At 24.6% G+C, this 14,847-nt stretch overlaps 1 protein-coding gene and 1 long non-coding RNA gene across 3 annotated transcripts; both read left to right on the top strand.

Moving 5' to 3' along the window:
• Positions 1–719: 719 nt before the first annotated feature.
• Positions 720–8,074, top strand: LOC114131347 (uncharacterized). The gene is made up of 3 exons (XM_027996540.2): positions 720–928; positions 5,556–5,819; positions 7,231–8,074. The coding sequence occupies exons 1-3, from the start codon at positions 877–879 to the stop codon at positions 7,446–7,448; spliced, it is 534 nt and encodes a 177-aa protein (XP_027852341.1). The 5' UTR covers positions 720–876; the 3' UTR covers positions 7,449–8,074.
• A 1,323-nt stretch (positions 8,075–9,397) lies between these two features.
• Positions 9,398–10,424, top strand: LOC126550198 (uncharacterized). Of its 2 annotated transcripts, none has more exons than XR_007604237.1 (3): positions 9,398–9,659; positions 9,738–9,863; positions 9,929–10,424. It is a non-coding gene; the product is annotated as an uncharacterized LOC126550198 (long non-coding RNA). The 2 variants fall into 2 exon arrangements; XR_007604238.1 differs by having other exon boundaries at positions 9,738–9,845.
• The last annotated feature ends 4,423 nt before the right edge of the window (positions 10,425–14,847 follow it).

Here is a 14,847-nt window from a genome sequence, read left to right on the forward strand (position 1 = left end):
CAAAATTATAACGTTCAATATACCTATACAAGTTCTAAAACATATAAACCATTAGCATCAATAATAATAATGGAATATCAGAATATTATGTTTGTTATTTTTAAGATTTAAAATTGAATAATAAATTAGATCAGTGCAAATGTCCTTAAAGAGCTTCGTAGTAGTTATACTTATACAAATGTAGTTAAGTTAATTCCTAAGGTTTTTAAAAAAAATGTATTTTTACAAAAAATAAGTGGTGTATTGTTTTATATTTTAAAACGCAATTATACATCATATTATACTTATTGGTCATTCATGTACATTATTTTTATACATAATCGTTTTAGAACCAACTACGACAGTTTACATTATACTGTAATAGACTATAATTTGTCATCATTAATGCGAATTAGTATTTCATATTATATTTCATAATATGAAGTCCATATAATTATTTATTATTTATTTTAATTATTATTAATAATTTTTTGCCCGGTTAGCAGAGAATAAGACGTGTATTATAGGAAGATTTTTATAAAGTGAACTGTATATGATAAATAATAACATCAACGAAGTGTTTCAGAAGAGAGAAGTATGAAAAGAACAAAAAAAAACAAATAATAACAATAACAATAACAAACAACTACGATTGAAAACGCACGTTGGGCAAGCCCAAGGTCGGTTAGTGGTAGGTGTACGCAGAATAGTTTTTAGAGAGGTGCGTGAGAGTCAGAACCATTTGCAGTCTGCAGACACTTGTTCGTTAGTATCCACAACGATAACAACTACATTAGTAGTGGTCTATTTTAGTGTTACTGTTTATATACGTTATACTTCTGAATAATAATTGTGTTTTAATAATATTCACCTAAAAAGAAAAGAAAACTAACAAATATGAAATCAACTGTATCGATATTCATCTGTTTAATCGCTTTGTTTGGATCAAGTAAGTAATTTTTATTTATTTCTTGTCGATTTAAATTTTCAGATTTTTAAAATCATTCTTACTTTTTTTTTAACATTATTCAAACTGTTATCTTCCTTTGATGATTTACAAATTCGCAAACAAGGATTTTATTTTTAAACTAGATATGCAGGTTTTGTATTTACTCGTGTTATAACCGGACGTCGATGTAACGTGCTGAAGACTTTCACTAAATCTTTATTAAAATTAAACCGCGAGTAGTATAAATACTTTCGGTACATACGGCCTACGCGTAATTTACGTAATATACAGTACAATATACTTCATCCACACCATTAAGTTAGGTATCAATATTATTTCCATCTGTCTATTTACAAGTTTGTGACCAAAAAATATTGTAGGTATATATATATACCTACGCACTTTTATAAAAACTAATAATTTAATAACAACTTTTTAAAGACTTTCAAATGTAAAAGTACAAATTTTTTTTTAATTTAGCAATTGTCTGAACTAATCAATATTTTTATTTTTTATAAACAATACATGAACATGAATGTATTTTTTCATTAAAATAATGATATTATTTTATATTTAATAAGCATGAGTTAGTGTTTGTGCTTATTGGAATTTTTAAATGTATTTAAAACTACATTTTTAAGGTTCTATTTTATGGTAGTGCATTAAATTCACAACACTACTAACAGAACATCTGGTGGGCGGTGATTACTGGCTAATAGAAGTTATATTATTACGACGTTATAGTAGTAAATCAACATAATAATATGCGGAGTACTCTATACAGAATTTCAAACTAAACATTCATAATATCCAAATGAAGACTTTAATGAGCACATTTTTATTTGTTTACCTACTTAAAATAAAAATCATCAGTGAACCATGACTCCCCTGGAAAGTGAATATACCACTAGGTAATACAATTTTACTGTTATAGTACCCGTGACGGCAAGGACTCATTGAAGGTTATAAAAATCCATTGCTAATTATTACATTAATTGAAATGTTGTTGTTGAATATTTCGTTAATTTGTACACGGTATTATTGATGACAATGAGCAAAGTGCAATAAATTATTATTTTATTTTATTTTACATTTTGTTAAAATCTTATACAAACTAAATATATTTAATCATTTAGACGTAATATTTAAACTAATACACTAAGTTATGAAATTCGACTAATGCATAAAAATAAAGATGATTAATAGTTATCAAAATTAGTAAGCCTGATTATGAAACGTATGCGAAATTTTAAAACTGTATAGGTATATTCAAACTATTGAAAGGATTTGGTAAAATACAGGCACGTATACACGGGGGGTTTTGGGGGTTCACCAAAAACTAATAGTTGTGTAGTTTATTTATATCGATAAATATTGATTATTGTAAATTTTTTTACAAACCCCCCCGAATTTTTTTTTGTACGTGCCTGGTAAAATACTATCATAATTGAAAATTTTATAGAATTGCAATATTATGTACCTACTATATCATTATATTTTTAAGTGAATATGAATGCTAAAAAATATTAATTTATATTTATCGAAAATTGTATGAAATAAATAACATTATTAAACTATTTTAAATGTACAATACGTATAGATAAAATGTAATGTTTAAAATGTTTAAATGCACACATTTAAATAATAAAAAAATTGTTGTTTTTGATAAATTTTGAAAAAAAAAATATCTAAAATGTCAGCAGTACGATAAGATATTTTGTAATTTATTACTATTAGATTAGGTATACCTATCAACAACGAAATCAAGTTATTGATGTGTTATATATTTTATTGTGTTGTTATTATTAGTATAATCAAATACCAATACGCACCAATAGTTAAAATGGTAATATTAACATATCAAAATTAACTAATAATTTGTCAGTACCTATTTATTACTAGTACTACTTATTTTTGTCTTATATTTTGACAATGTAATAAGTATTTATCTTTACAAGGCGTTAATGCGGAAACACTATTTATGTAAAAAAATAATAGAAATTGCCGTATTGGTTTGATTATTTGAATGTAATGTTATAATATATGTACATACTAAAATTTATTTAATTAATTAATGCCTTTTCATGCCTATACAGACTGTGGTTAAACCTAAATATTTTTTGTCAAATAAAAAAAAAATAATAATAATAAAAATACATTAATCGAAAATTGTTAAAACGAGCGTAAATATTAACAATAATTTCAAGTTATTACTGTAATTGGCAGTATACCATATTATTGTAAAGGTATATTATGAATATATTATTATTGACGTAAGTACCTACATTGTATATTATAATCTCCATAATATATTATTAATTATTACTTAAAACCACTTTTTATTATTATTATATAAGTATACAGTATATTATAGTACCTATTGACATTTTTCGCGATTAAGTGGGAACGATCAATAAATGAATATAAATCTCGAAAATATATATAGTTAAACACTTAATCGTTTGATTTATATTATTTGTACATTATGTTTTATTGTTTTATATAAAGCAATGCTAATGATTTATATCAGTAACGATAGAAAGCATACTATGTATATTATATACAATATATATATAAATACATACTATTAAGACAAATGAGTATTCTATCATAAAACTGTCATTAACGTAAAAATATTTAACATTTTGAATACACATGTATAAATAAAAAACTTAACTAACTTACCTGTAGATAGAATATATTTTAGATTTCGTCTTAGAAATATTATGAACTTAGTATAAACGTCTGTATTGCTAAATGGTGGTAATGTAAAATAATATACTTTTAAAGCTTATTCAAAAATTTTAACTTGTCATCACGATTATATTTAAAAACGAATTGCAAAATAAAAATAATATTAACAATAACATAATATTTATGATTATTAATGGGTACCCTTAATTTTATTTAATTGAGATATAATTATTAATTATTATCTATGTATAGTGATAATTCAGTATAAGCTAGAATAAAACGCGCTACCTAATAAAGATTTAATAACAATAATTAGTTTAGTATTATTATTATAAACATATGTGGTAGCTTAAAATAATTAAAAGTTAAACGTTACACAAAAATTAGATGGTTAATATGAAAATATGAAATCATAATGTATTCATATACGCTGCAGGACCTTACGGTCATACCTATTATGACAATATGACATTATAAAAATACAATAAAAAATTAAAAACTTAATATATTAAATGTTCTTATGATGTACAAAAATCATTAACATTTTTAAGTAATAGACTATTATATTAATATGCGCATACAAAAATTATCAAGTAAAAAAATCTTGTTTTGAGTATTACTGTGGGTTAGGTTAAAATGGTTAAATACATATATTGTCATACTTTATAGATGTGTAGATAAACATATAATACATTAGTAACCTTGAAATATAATAATTTTGAATATATATATATATATAATATATATATTTTTTTTGCTATATTTGCAAAGTGAAAAATAATATTAGTCATTAGTCACTATTTGTTACAACTACACTCCTATCATCACACATTCACACGACTATTAATATGGGTTTTATATCCGAAACAAAGAGAGATGCATATCATTGATTTCGACAATTTATCAAATATTTTGACATTCTTTATCATTTCTTTTTGAAATACATAGTTTAAGTTTCTTGCAATAAGTATATCGGTCTTATAATTATTTTTTATTAATTAATAAGAATTATGGATAGTAGATAGATTACAAAAACATGAAGCATTTGTTTTAAATCATTATTTTATGTTAATAAAGTGGATTTACCTATTTGGGTTAAAGCCATAGGTACTCTGTATATTCATTATAATTTATAAGGGGAATAAGACGTGTCTGTTACGTAGACAGTGAATTGATGCCGTAATAATATGTAATATACACATTTATGTAACTAGACACCTAAGTGAGGAGACAGTAAAAGGGGAGGCTAATGTTGGGTTGAAGAAAATTAATATCTTAAAAAAGAAATCTATACATATAGTATATACAATATGTTTCATGGGGAATTGACCAACCGGCGTCGTATGGTAGTATACCTCAAGCCATGAAAAAACTCTTTAAAAAGTGGGTTTAATTCTTCTAGTTTTTAGTATAATACTGTTATGAGCAATTTAACTTTTCTTTTTTAAAAAAAAAATATGAATTTATCACATATTTATTTCTAGTAGGTTATATGTTATTTTAATAGAAATATAGATCATTGAAAACTATATAGAGAAAACATTTTATTTAAAAAATTGTAATATATCGTATTATATATTTACCTACTTACAAGCTATAATATGTATGACTATTACCTATTACCTACTAAAGTCCTACTTATTAGATTTTCAGGAAATTTAAGTATAATATTATAATATATTTAAGAGCATTAGTCTACCTACCGTATAATATTCAAATCAAATCATTACGATAGAAAATAAAAATATACAATCATAATCACATTGACGATACTCTGATTTTGTCTTCGTGAAAATTTTATTTTTTAAATTTACATGTTTATGTATCTAATTACATTCATAAAAATAAATATTGATGTCTTATTTATATTAATTATTATAGCTTGTACATATTTTAGTTTTACTTTTATCTAATTGTAATGTTTGATTATCAGGTACTAGTCTAAAATGCTACACTTGTGGCTGGTGGAGCAAAAATTGCGGTGATCCATTCTTGAAAGATGATTATCTTTTAGTTGAGTGTAATACTAGAGCGATTAATGATTTCAACCACGAACTAGGAAACACCCTAAATACTGCAAGTAATGCTCTACAAAATTTCGCAAATCAAGTAGGTTTCAACATCAATCACAACAACAATTACAATTTGCCTACCATTAGTGAAGATTCAGTTGGATGCACTAAAGTAGTACTCAAACGTATGTATTTTAGAATATTATATTATTTCATATTTATATTATTATGAATTTCTTAACTAATAATTAAATTTTTATTTCATTTCAAAATATTTAAAATACGAATAACTGTTGAATTTAAAGTTTAGAGTGTTTAGACTATAACAAAGATAGACTTGTTAATAAAATTAGATCCTTTGTAAAGCATTCTATATGACGATTGTGCAAGGCTAGTTATCATATTAAGAAATATAAATGTTATTGCGCTTATAACAATATTCAGGATACATTAAGCTTAAAGACATACTGTTTTATTTATTTAATAGTAAACACTCATCATTACTATATATCTCGAATATCGTTATAGTTTTTAGATGTATATTTTTTACATAGTTTGATTTCATAACAAACGTTTTTGAAAAAAAAAATATATATTTTAGGATTATTTTATCTTTATAATTTTAATTTTCATAATTAATAATATTCATGTTTAAATTTCATATTATGAAATAGAATATATTTCTCCAAGAATTTAGTTATTTTTAATCGGATTTCGAAGGAAAAGTCAGTAGTAAAAACTTTATCTAATTATCGTTCAAAATTTTTATTTTTATAGACTAAAATTCTCAGAAAAATATTCTGCTTTGGAATATAAATTAAAAAATATATGCTTATTCAAAAACGTTGACTTTGTGTGACTTATGTCGTAAAAAATAATAATAATATTAGGTAATATAAATTCATTTTTTAGATAATTATTAGTATTTGTTGTTAACTAATGGACCTGTAGTCTGTATAGGTACTTACGAGTATAGGTACCTTAGTACCTACATTTATTTTTATATCACATGCCCTGCACTAAGTAAAATTTCATTTTGTAATCCTAAAATTATAAGTCTCGAGAAAACAGATAATCAAAATGCCAAGTCATTTTTCAATATTTTATTTTTTAGAATCAGAACAATGTGGTCTAACACATGTATACACCTAATTGATAATATAAATTATAACTAGAGTTTAGATTTCAATGTATTTATATTACCAAAATTTGTAATTACATCATGTGTGCTAAGAAACTAATGTAATACTAATATGATTTAATTATTAACTTTATGACCTTATGGATCATATTTATATGATATAATAATATGTATTAATGTATTATAGTACCTATATTGAACCAAATCTATTAAAAAACGATACATATAATTATGCAGTATTTCAGTATCTTAAAAATCAAAAAATACATTGATGTATTAATAAGTGTTTGATCAACACTATGAGTTAAATACGGTTCAGATAACATGTATTTACATATAAATACTATAGCCCTAAATGTATAACAAACGAAATATATTATCGTCAATAATCTAATAGTTGTAACATATTTTTGTTTCCGGTACAAACACACATATATACCTATCAAATAATATAGACGGAGAAGATATTGTACGAGTGGCTCGAGGATGCGTTTATAATAAAGCAGACTTGTGTAAAGGTATGCAAAGACTCGACGACGAACTGAAAACCCTCAAGTACTGTGGCTCGTGCGACGACGACGGCTGTAACGGTTCTAGGTCGTTGAAGTCTTCCGCTGTCGCGATAATTTTGACCGCGATGGCCACGTGTATGTTCTACGGACTACAGCACTAAATAATAATAAAGAAACCCAAACGCAATACTGTTTTCACTTAAGTTGAAAAGTGTACCTGATACTATGTTTTGTTATATTGTTTTAAACTGTTAGCTTATTCCAACCACACAAAACTCGTAATATTATAAATTGTAATACCTACACGCATACATTATATATGCACGGATGCATACTTTTTATATACTCGCGGAAGTGTTTTCATTATTTTCTTTACTTTTTATGTTGTATAATATTATTCTAAAGAATATGTTTACATATATTATACTATTTAGTATCTAAACGTAGCTTATCTATATAATTATTGAGTGTTTTTGTTTTTACGTCAACTATAGCTATACTTATATTATCTACTGGTACAGGATTTCATTTTTTTTAAATTCTTATAATACACTTAATAGTTAATATATTGTATATTATAAATAGTTGTATAAGATATAACGCTGTATACCTATTAGATTTGCTTATGTATTATAATATATACCTACACCGTGCGGTATACCAACGAAATTACGATTATATTATAGAACTTGTGGTCTACTGCACAAACTAAATTGTTAAGTCCGTTTATTTAAGACTTAAGTTACCTATTCAAATATAAAGCGATGAATAAAAGTAATATAAGTTATGGCGAGTGACAATTATTTAATATAGGTACTAACAATTTCTAATTATTTTTAACAACATACAATTTAAAATGTTTTTAAAAAATGTCATATTCTTGACGAACGCTTTGAAGGTGACTAATTGTTATTTATACCTTTCCACAACGGCTGAGTGATTGTACATTTCACCGATTATATCTACTTTGCATGTACCTATCGGCTATCTGGTACATATTATGAAACTTAGTAACCAGTTAATTACATAGCTAGTAAAAACATAAATTCAGCAACTACTAATTTTTGATTTGTGAAAATAAACATTAACTATAGGTTCATTGAAATTATTTTTCGACACACATTTAATGTTTACTGTTTTTAAGTTGTGAACAATATTTTCCTATTGAATTAAGGCCAATATTAACATGACTTATTAAATGTCAGGACTACCACTTTATTTTTATTAGTTAAATACTTGTTTTATACCTATAATACCTATTGATTGTTATCATGAATTATGATAATCTATTATACATTTTACCTAATATATACTACACAAATATCAATGGAGTTACCAATTATTTTTGCATGTCAAAAAACGTACCGGAGGAATTTACTTGTTAAAGATTCAAGCGATTAAACACTAAAATAGAGTAGGTATCTAAAAATCAGTGGAATTTGTACATGTAGTACGTATTTTTGAAATATCTGCGTCATACGTACAAGTACTATAATAACAAAATATTAAACATTTAAACTAAGGTATTATAAAAGAATATGTTGACTGAAGATTTATGATACATATGTTAGCAATTGTATTTAATTATATACATAATATACAAAAGTAAGCAAAAGTTGGTTCCTTGATTTGCATAACAAAGAAATTGGGATAAACAAAACATGAACTTTTAATGCATCGAAGAATTAATGAGGTATTAAAGGTTATTGTTTGTGTTGGAACTGATAGTTAGGTATCTTTGTCGATACGACTACAGTAACGAGTGCCCATAGAAATGTATTTGTGGAGCAAGATTTTGACCTGTATCGGGAACCGACAAAAGTCGGTACTTTTGTAGCACTTTATATATAAATAGATATAATGTAATTATTATACTAAAATTGGTAAGTCTATTGTATAATGTATTTAATACAACGTATAGCCGCATAAAAATACAAAAATATAACATTATAATATATATTAGGTATAGGTATCTGTTATGTCATTCTTTTATGCAAAAAAGTTTTGAAAAATAGCTTTGTTAAGTAATTGCCATAGCAATCAATTTAAGATTTATTTTTATATTCTAATTAGTTATTATGAATAATATATTTACACGTTAGGAAAAATAGAATTTTGTAGATATTACTTGAGTTCAATTTTATAAATTATATTAAATTTATTGAATTTAAGACAGATGTTTAAGTAATCTAAATGGAAAAATATGTATCAAATAGTAGTTCTGTAGGTATTACCTATTGTATTAAAGTATTAGAAAATTAGAAATACTAGAAGTATAGATAGATACTTCATGAATCATGGCTCATGTATTCCTTTAAATATTGAGTCAACTGTAAAGGTGAACTGAGTTTATATCAGTTTAAAATAAGCAGGTATGGATCATTTCTTAAAATAACTATTTACTCGACTATTATCCACTATTATTTTTAATAACTTTTTATTTTACAAAGTTTGAAAATTTAGGATAATAACTTGGAGTCTTAACAATAACTTAGACTTTAGGCCCTGAACCATTGCGGACGCCGTATATCAATGTCGTCAAAATGACCTTTTTACTTGTAAGAAATCTATCAATGGTAAACTGGACGTACCTTTATACTGTTTATTAAAAAAAATACCGTATAATATATGATACATATAGGTTTTTGTTGAATAAACAATCGGCAGAATCAACATAAACAATTAATATATATGGCAGAATTAAAGACAAATGTCGGGAAAAATCGATAGCCAGCAAAATTGATAAAACTCTTGCATTGCAATTCACAACTCCATATTCGTCTGACTTTGTACCTTATTAAAACTAGCCGCTGGGTTAAAAATATATCGTGTTCAACAAACATAATATGTATGTATAGTCGCATCGGCGATGAACGTCGATTCATACGATTACTGCTCGTTTTCATCGCTAGATTGCGTTGTCATATACCATTCTCAGTCCGTATATAATTTTTGGATTCAGATTTTACATGACGACCGACATGGTTCACGTATTTTTCATCTTGTTAGTAGTTGTTAACCACTATTTACGGTTGGGTGACGATGTCCGAACATTTCGAAAATTTTGGAAATCAAAGGACAACTGGTAATGATGTTTTATAAAAAATGATAATTTCAAGACATAAAATATCTGTCTAAAATATAATACCTACTCTTATAATATAAATTTACAAAATGAAATACATTACTATCAAACCCAAATTTTAAGTTATTACTTATTAAGTTATTTAAATGTTGTGTGGGTTAAACTGTGGGTATTGATTTTACATTTCTATAATGATACGTGTTTATTTAATTTTTTTTTTCTGTATTTTTCATCACCTTTTGTAGTAGTAAAAATGTTCCATTTTGGAACTCTGAGTTGAACTCTTTCTCTTAATTTTCGAAAATTAAGAATGTACATACATGTTAATAAGAGTTTGAAAATTTCAAACAAGATTTCTAATAAGTTTTACTGAAATTTTTTTTTCTAAAATTAAAATAACATTATTCGCACTTTTTACCTCTACTTACGGATATTATTATTTACAATAGGTACACAATGAAATTTGCAAAATATTTAGATTACTTTTAAAATATACCATGAACCTATTTACATCGTTCTATGATACATCGGTATTGACTTAATAGTTATTTATGATTTTAGTTATATATGAAATAATATAATACATGCGATTTTTTTTTTTGTTTAAAATTGGTTTAACTTATTGCATTAACAATATGAAAAATAACTAATACTAAATAAATATAAACTGTTTTATCAAATATTTTATTTGATAATTTTATTTACATTTCAAATAATAATTATTCATTTGGACTTTGCAGTGGATAGAGGCTATTTTTTAGGACAAAGTGTGAATTCCGGAATTTTATGTACACAATGCCAAAATATAGTACGATTAAATTGAACGGGCGCACTTTATCATATTCTATTGACTTTATTTTATTCTATTTTCTTTGGTTTTTAAAGCTTTTTTTAATATTTTATTTTTGGAAGTTTTTTATTTTACTGGGTAATTATTTTGTTTAATTTGTATCTACTAATTAGTAATTACTATCACTGTAGACAACATATTGTACCAGCTAGACACAGTAAGATAGACAGACATAATAATATTACAGTACCTATATATTATATAATAATTTAATATAAGTATATGATATATGCCAATCAGTGATTATAATTAAATTATATTCTTGATTATTATTATTTATTAATGAATTAAAATTATAACTAATACTTTATAAGACTAATTTTTATTTTAAGTGCGTATTTATTTAATATAATAGACATTATTGAAAATGACCATGCGTTTAGTCATTGCCAAGTTTTTCTAGTTTAACATATTATGATTATAATTATTAGATAAATATTAGATACCTATATGTGTTAAGTTAACAAGTATATAATTTGTTGGTGTCTTGTAAATTACATAATTAGACAATTTTATTTGAAATTATGGGATCAATACAATAAGTATATCTTGACCTTTTTAATAGATTTTTACATTTAACTAAGAAACACCATTGTTTACGAGTTACTTTTGACATGTTCTTCAACGAATGTATTTTTTGTCTTCCTGATCGATATCTTGTTATTATGGCATTCCGGTTTAACTGTAAACAATTACTATAACCCAGAGATTCCCAACCAGGGTACCGTGATCTTTATTTAAGGTTTCGCGAAATTTGAAATACAGCACTATAAGTAACAAAATAGACTATGTAAAACCTATTGTGTTTCATATAATTTGTTGAAATATTGCGATGTGTAATCTATTTTAATGTTCATGCCGGTTTGATAGCTATTGCTATCTACTTATACATATTACTATTTGCTAAATAAAACTGAAGTAGTCTATAAGGTGCCTCCGGATTTTTAAAAAATTACTAAGGGTGATGCGAGTCAAAAAAGGTTGGAAACCTTTGAACTATAACCTCTCTTTAAAAAAATCCATTTAAATTTATATTTTAGGGTTAACGTCTTCCTTTTTTTATAACACGATTGCGAACGAATGACGCTTATCAAAGAATTTGTTTTTTTAGCCAAAAAACGAACAATAAAATTGTGAACGTTTTTTTAAACTACGTTACCAAGTTTATAATTTCTGAATATTTTAAAAATTTATTTATTTTTAACATTTATTATCTTCTATAAATATATTTTTTTTATTTTAACTATAAACTATTGGTATTAATAATACAATTAAAACAACAACTCTTCGTTACAAACTAAAATAAAATTATACAAAATAATATGTAATATTTAAAATGTTGATTAATTAAAACAATTTTCGTTGTATAAATATCAATGCAAAGTGCATTATAGAGATCAAAAGTAAAGTTTTTAAAAAAATCAAGAAAAACAAAAAAAAAGTGACGGAAAAACGGGAATTTTTACGCAAAACCAGTTTTTGACCAAATCGGTTTTTTATATGGTTGTAACTCAAAAACTAATCACTGTAAATACTTGAAATTTTCACCAAACGTTTATATTAGTGTTATCTATATACTGTCAAATTTTCAAAATATTTTAACTTTTTTTGAGTTATTATAGATCACATAAATTTTTGATTTTTTTTGAAGTGTCGATAATATAATAATATAAATATAATACATTCAAAATAATAGTTTTTAAAAATTATGTACAAAATGTACAAAATTATGTATAATATGAAATATATATTTTAGTTTATATTTAATAACTCATATTATAAAAACAAATAGAATTCAAGATAAAGAATGTTAGTTGTTATTGAAAATACTAAAATTTTCAATAATCAGCAATAATACACATTTTATCATTATTTTAATATTCGATTACAAGTGCACTACGAGTACCTATGTACGTATTACGTTTGTATCATAAATTTAATATTTTACCTTTTTGAATAAAAAACGGAAACATAATATAAAAGTGAATTGGTTTTAAATGTTATTTTAAAATGTGTGGTATAAGCATAGGCAAGGGTTATTACTTATTACAATTATTTATTTTCTATGTAGTTAATAGTTTACTTCCATCAATATATAGTTTTGTTGTTTTTTTTTTAAGTATTTTAGGAATATTTATAAAATCTAAGTTCTTACTAGTATATAGGTTCTCAAACTATGGTCCGTGAGACATTATTAGGGGGTCCGCGAGCCGTATATAAAATTTATAAATATATTAAGTAGGTACCTATTTCATTTTCCTTTGAGGCATAACATAAATACTGAATAGTACGTAAGTTCCCAACCTATGGTCAGCGACATTGTGAGGTGGTCCGTGAGTCATACTTATAACATTTAAAAATATTTTAAATATTTCATTTTCCTTTGAGGCATAACACAAATACTGAATAGTGTATAGTACGCCGTTTTTTTATAAATTTATATTATAAAATGAAATTTATGTTATTATTTCAACCGATAATTGTATCTTGTTTGTGCGTTAAGATATGATTATATCGGCAGATGTACATTTTTGTAGAAAAGTAATTTGCGTTAAATTGTTAATTATTTTAAACTTTAATAAAAAATGATCAATTATAAAGATTATTAAAATCCTATTATAAGGAACATTATTTTTTATTTATTCATAATCTAAATTCTAAAATGTCTGAAAAAAATTTATTCTTATACCTATATAAGAAAAATAAATAATACAATTGAGGTGGTCCGTGACGTATTGAAAGTTCTCCAAGTGGTCCGCAGCACCAAAAAGGTTGGGAACCTCTGTACTAGTATAATTATTATAATACAAAATATTTACATTTAGGTTACTTCTAAAGTTATAAGTTCTAACTATCTAATACTTATATCATGTTTTATACTTACAACTTTTACAAATTAACAAATTATTTAAAAAAATTTAAAGTTATCTTTACGTGCAATTAGATCGTAGTATAGTGTTTAGTTTTTAATAGTTTATTTATAATTGTCTTCTTTATTACTTCAGTAAAATTTAGACCAAACACGTGATACTGTGGTCAATAGCGGAAGGACAATACATAAATTAATGTGACTGTGGTCAAGGACTATAAAACCGTGTCTGCGCAACATTAAAAAAAAATAGACTAAAGAAAAATAACTTTAAGAGAGAAACAATGTAATAATAGTGTGGTTTATTTATTTAATTGTTTTATCAACGAATGATTTGAAATAAATAACTTTAGAAGGTAGATGTAATCGATTTGTTGTAGACTAATAAGTTGTAGTTACCTATCTATAATTTGTAAATGTGTATAGATTAATAAATGATTTTAAAAGAATATTTGTATAATATTTCGAGGTATAAGTAATTTTTAATTTATAGCAATAATGATCAATTAGTCATGATTAAACATCATATAATATCATCTAGCCATATAGGTAATATATATTATCTATAAATTATGCAAATCTGATTTTAGATTTGTTTTTAAAGAAGAAATGTATGTGCACTATGCACAATTTTCGATGGGTAATGTATATTTTATTTTATTTTTAAAATTTATGAGATAATTTATTGTTAGGGTTAAAGATTAACGATTAAAATATTCAATAAACATGTACCTATCACATTTTATAGATATAGAT

This window comes from Aphis gossypii, chromosome 2 (assembly GCF_020184175.1).
Source record: "Aphis gossypii isolate Hap1 chromosome 2, ASM2018417v2, whole genome shotgun sequence".
Classification (NCBI taxonomy): Eukaryota; Metazoa; Arthropoda; class Insecta; order Hemiptera; family Aphididae; genus Aphis; species Aphis gossypii.

Bases quoted from the DNA above. Each gene is read 5' to 3' on its own strand.
- LOC114131347 (XM_027996540.2), top strand. From the start codon at position 877: ATGAAATCAACTGTATCGATATTCATCTGTTTAATCGCTTTGTTTGGA. The intron at 929-5,555 runs GTAAGTAATTTT...TTTGATTATCAG, and splicing joins AATCGCTTTGTTTGGATCAA to GTACTAGTCTAAAATGCTAC. The intron at 5,820-7,230 runs GTATGTATTTTA...CAAATAATATAG, and splicing joins CACTAAAGTAGTACTCAAAC to ACGGAGAAGATATTGTACGA.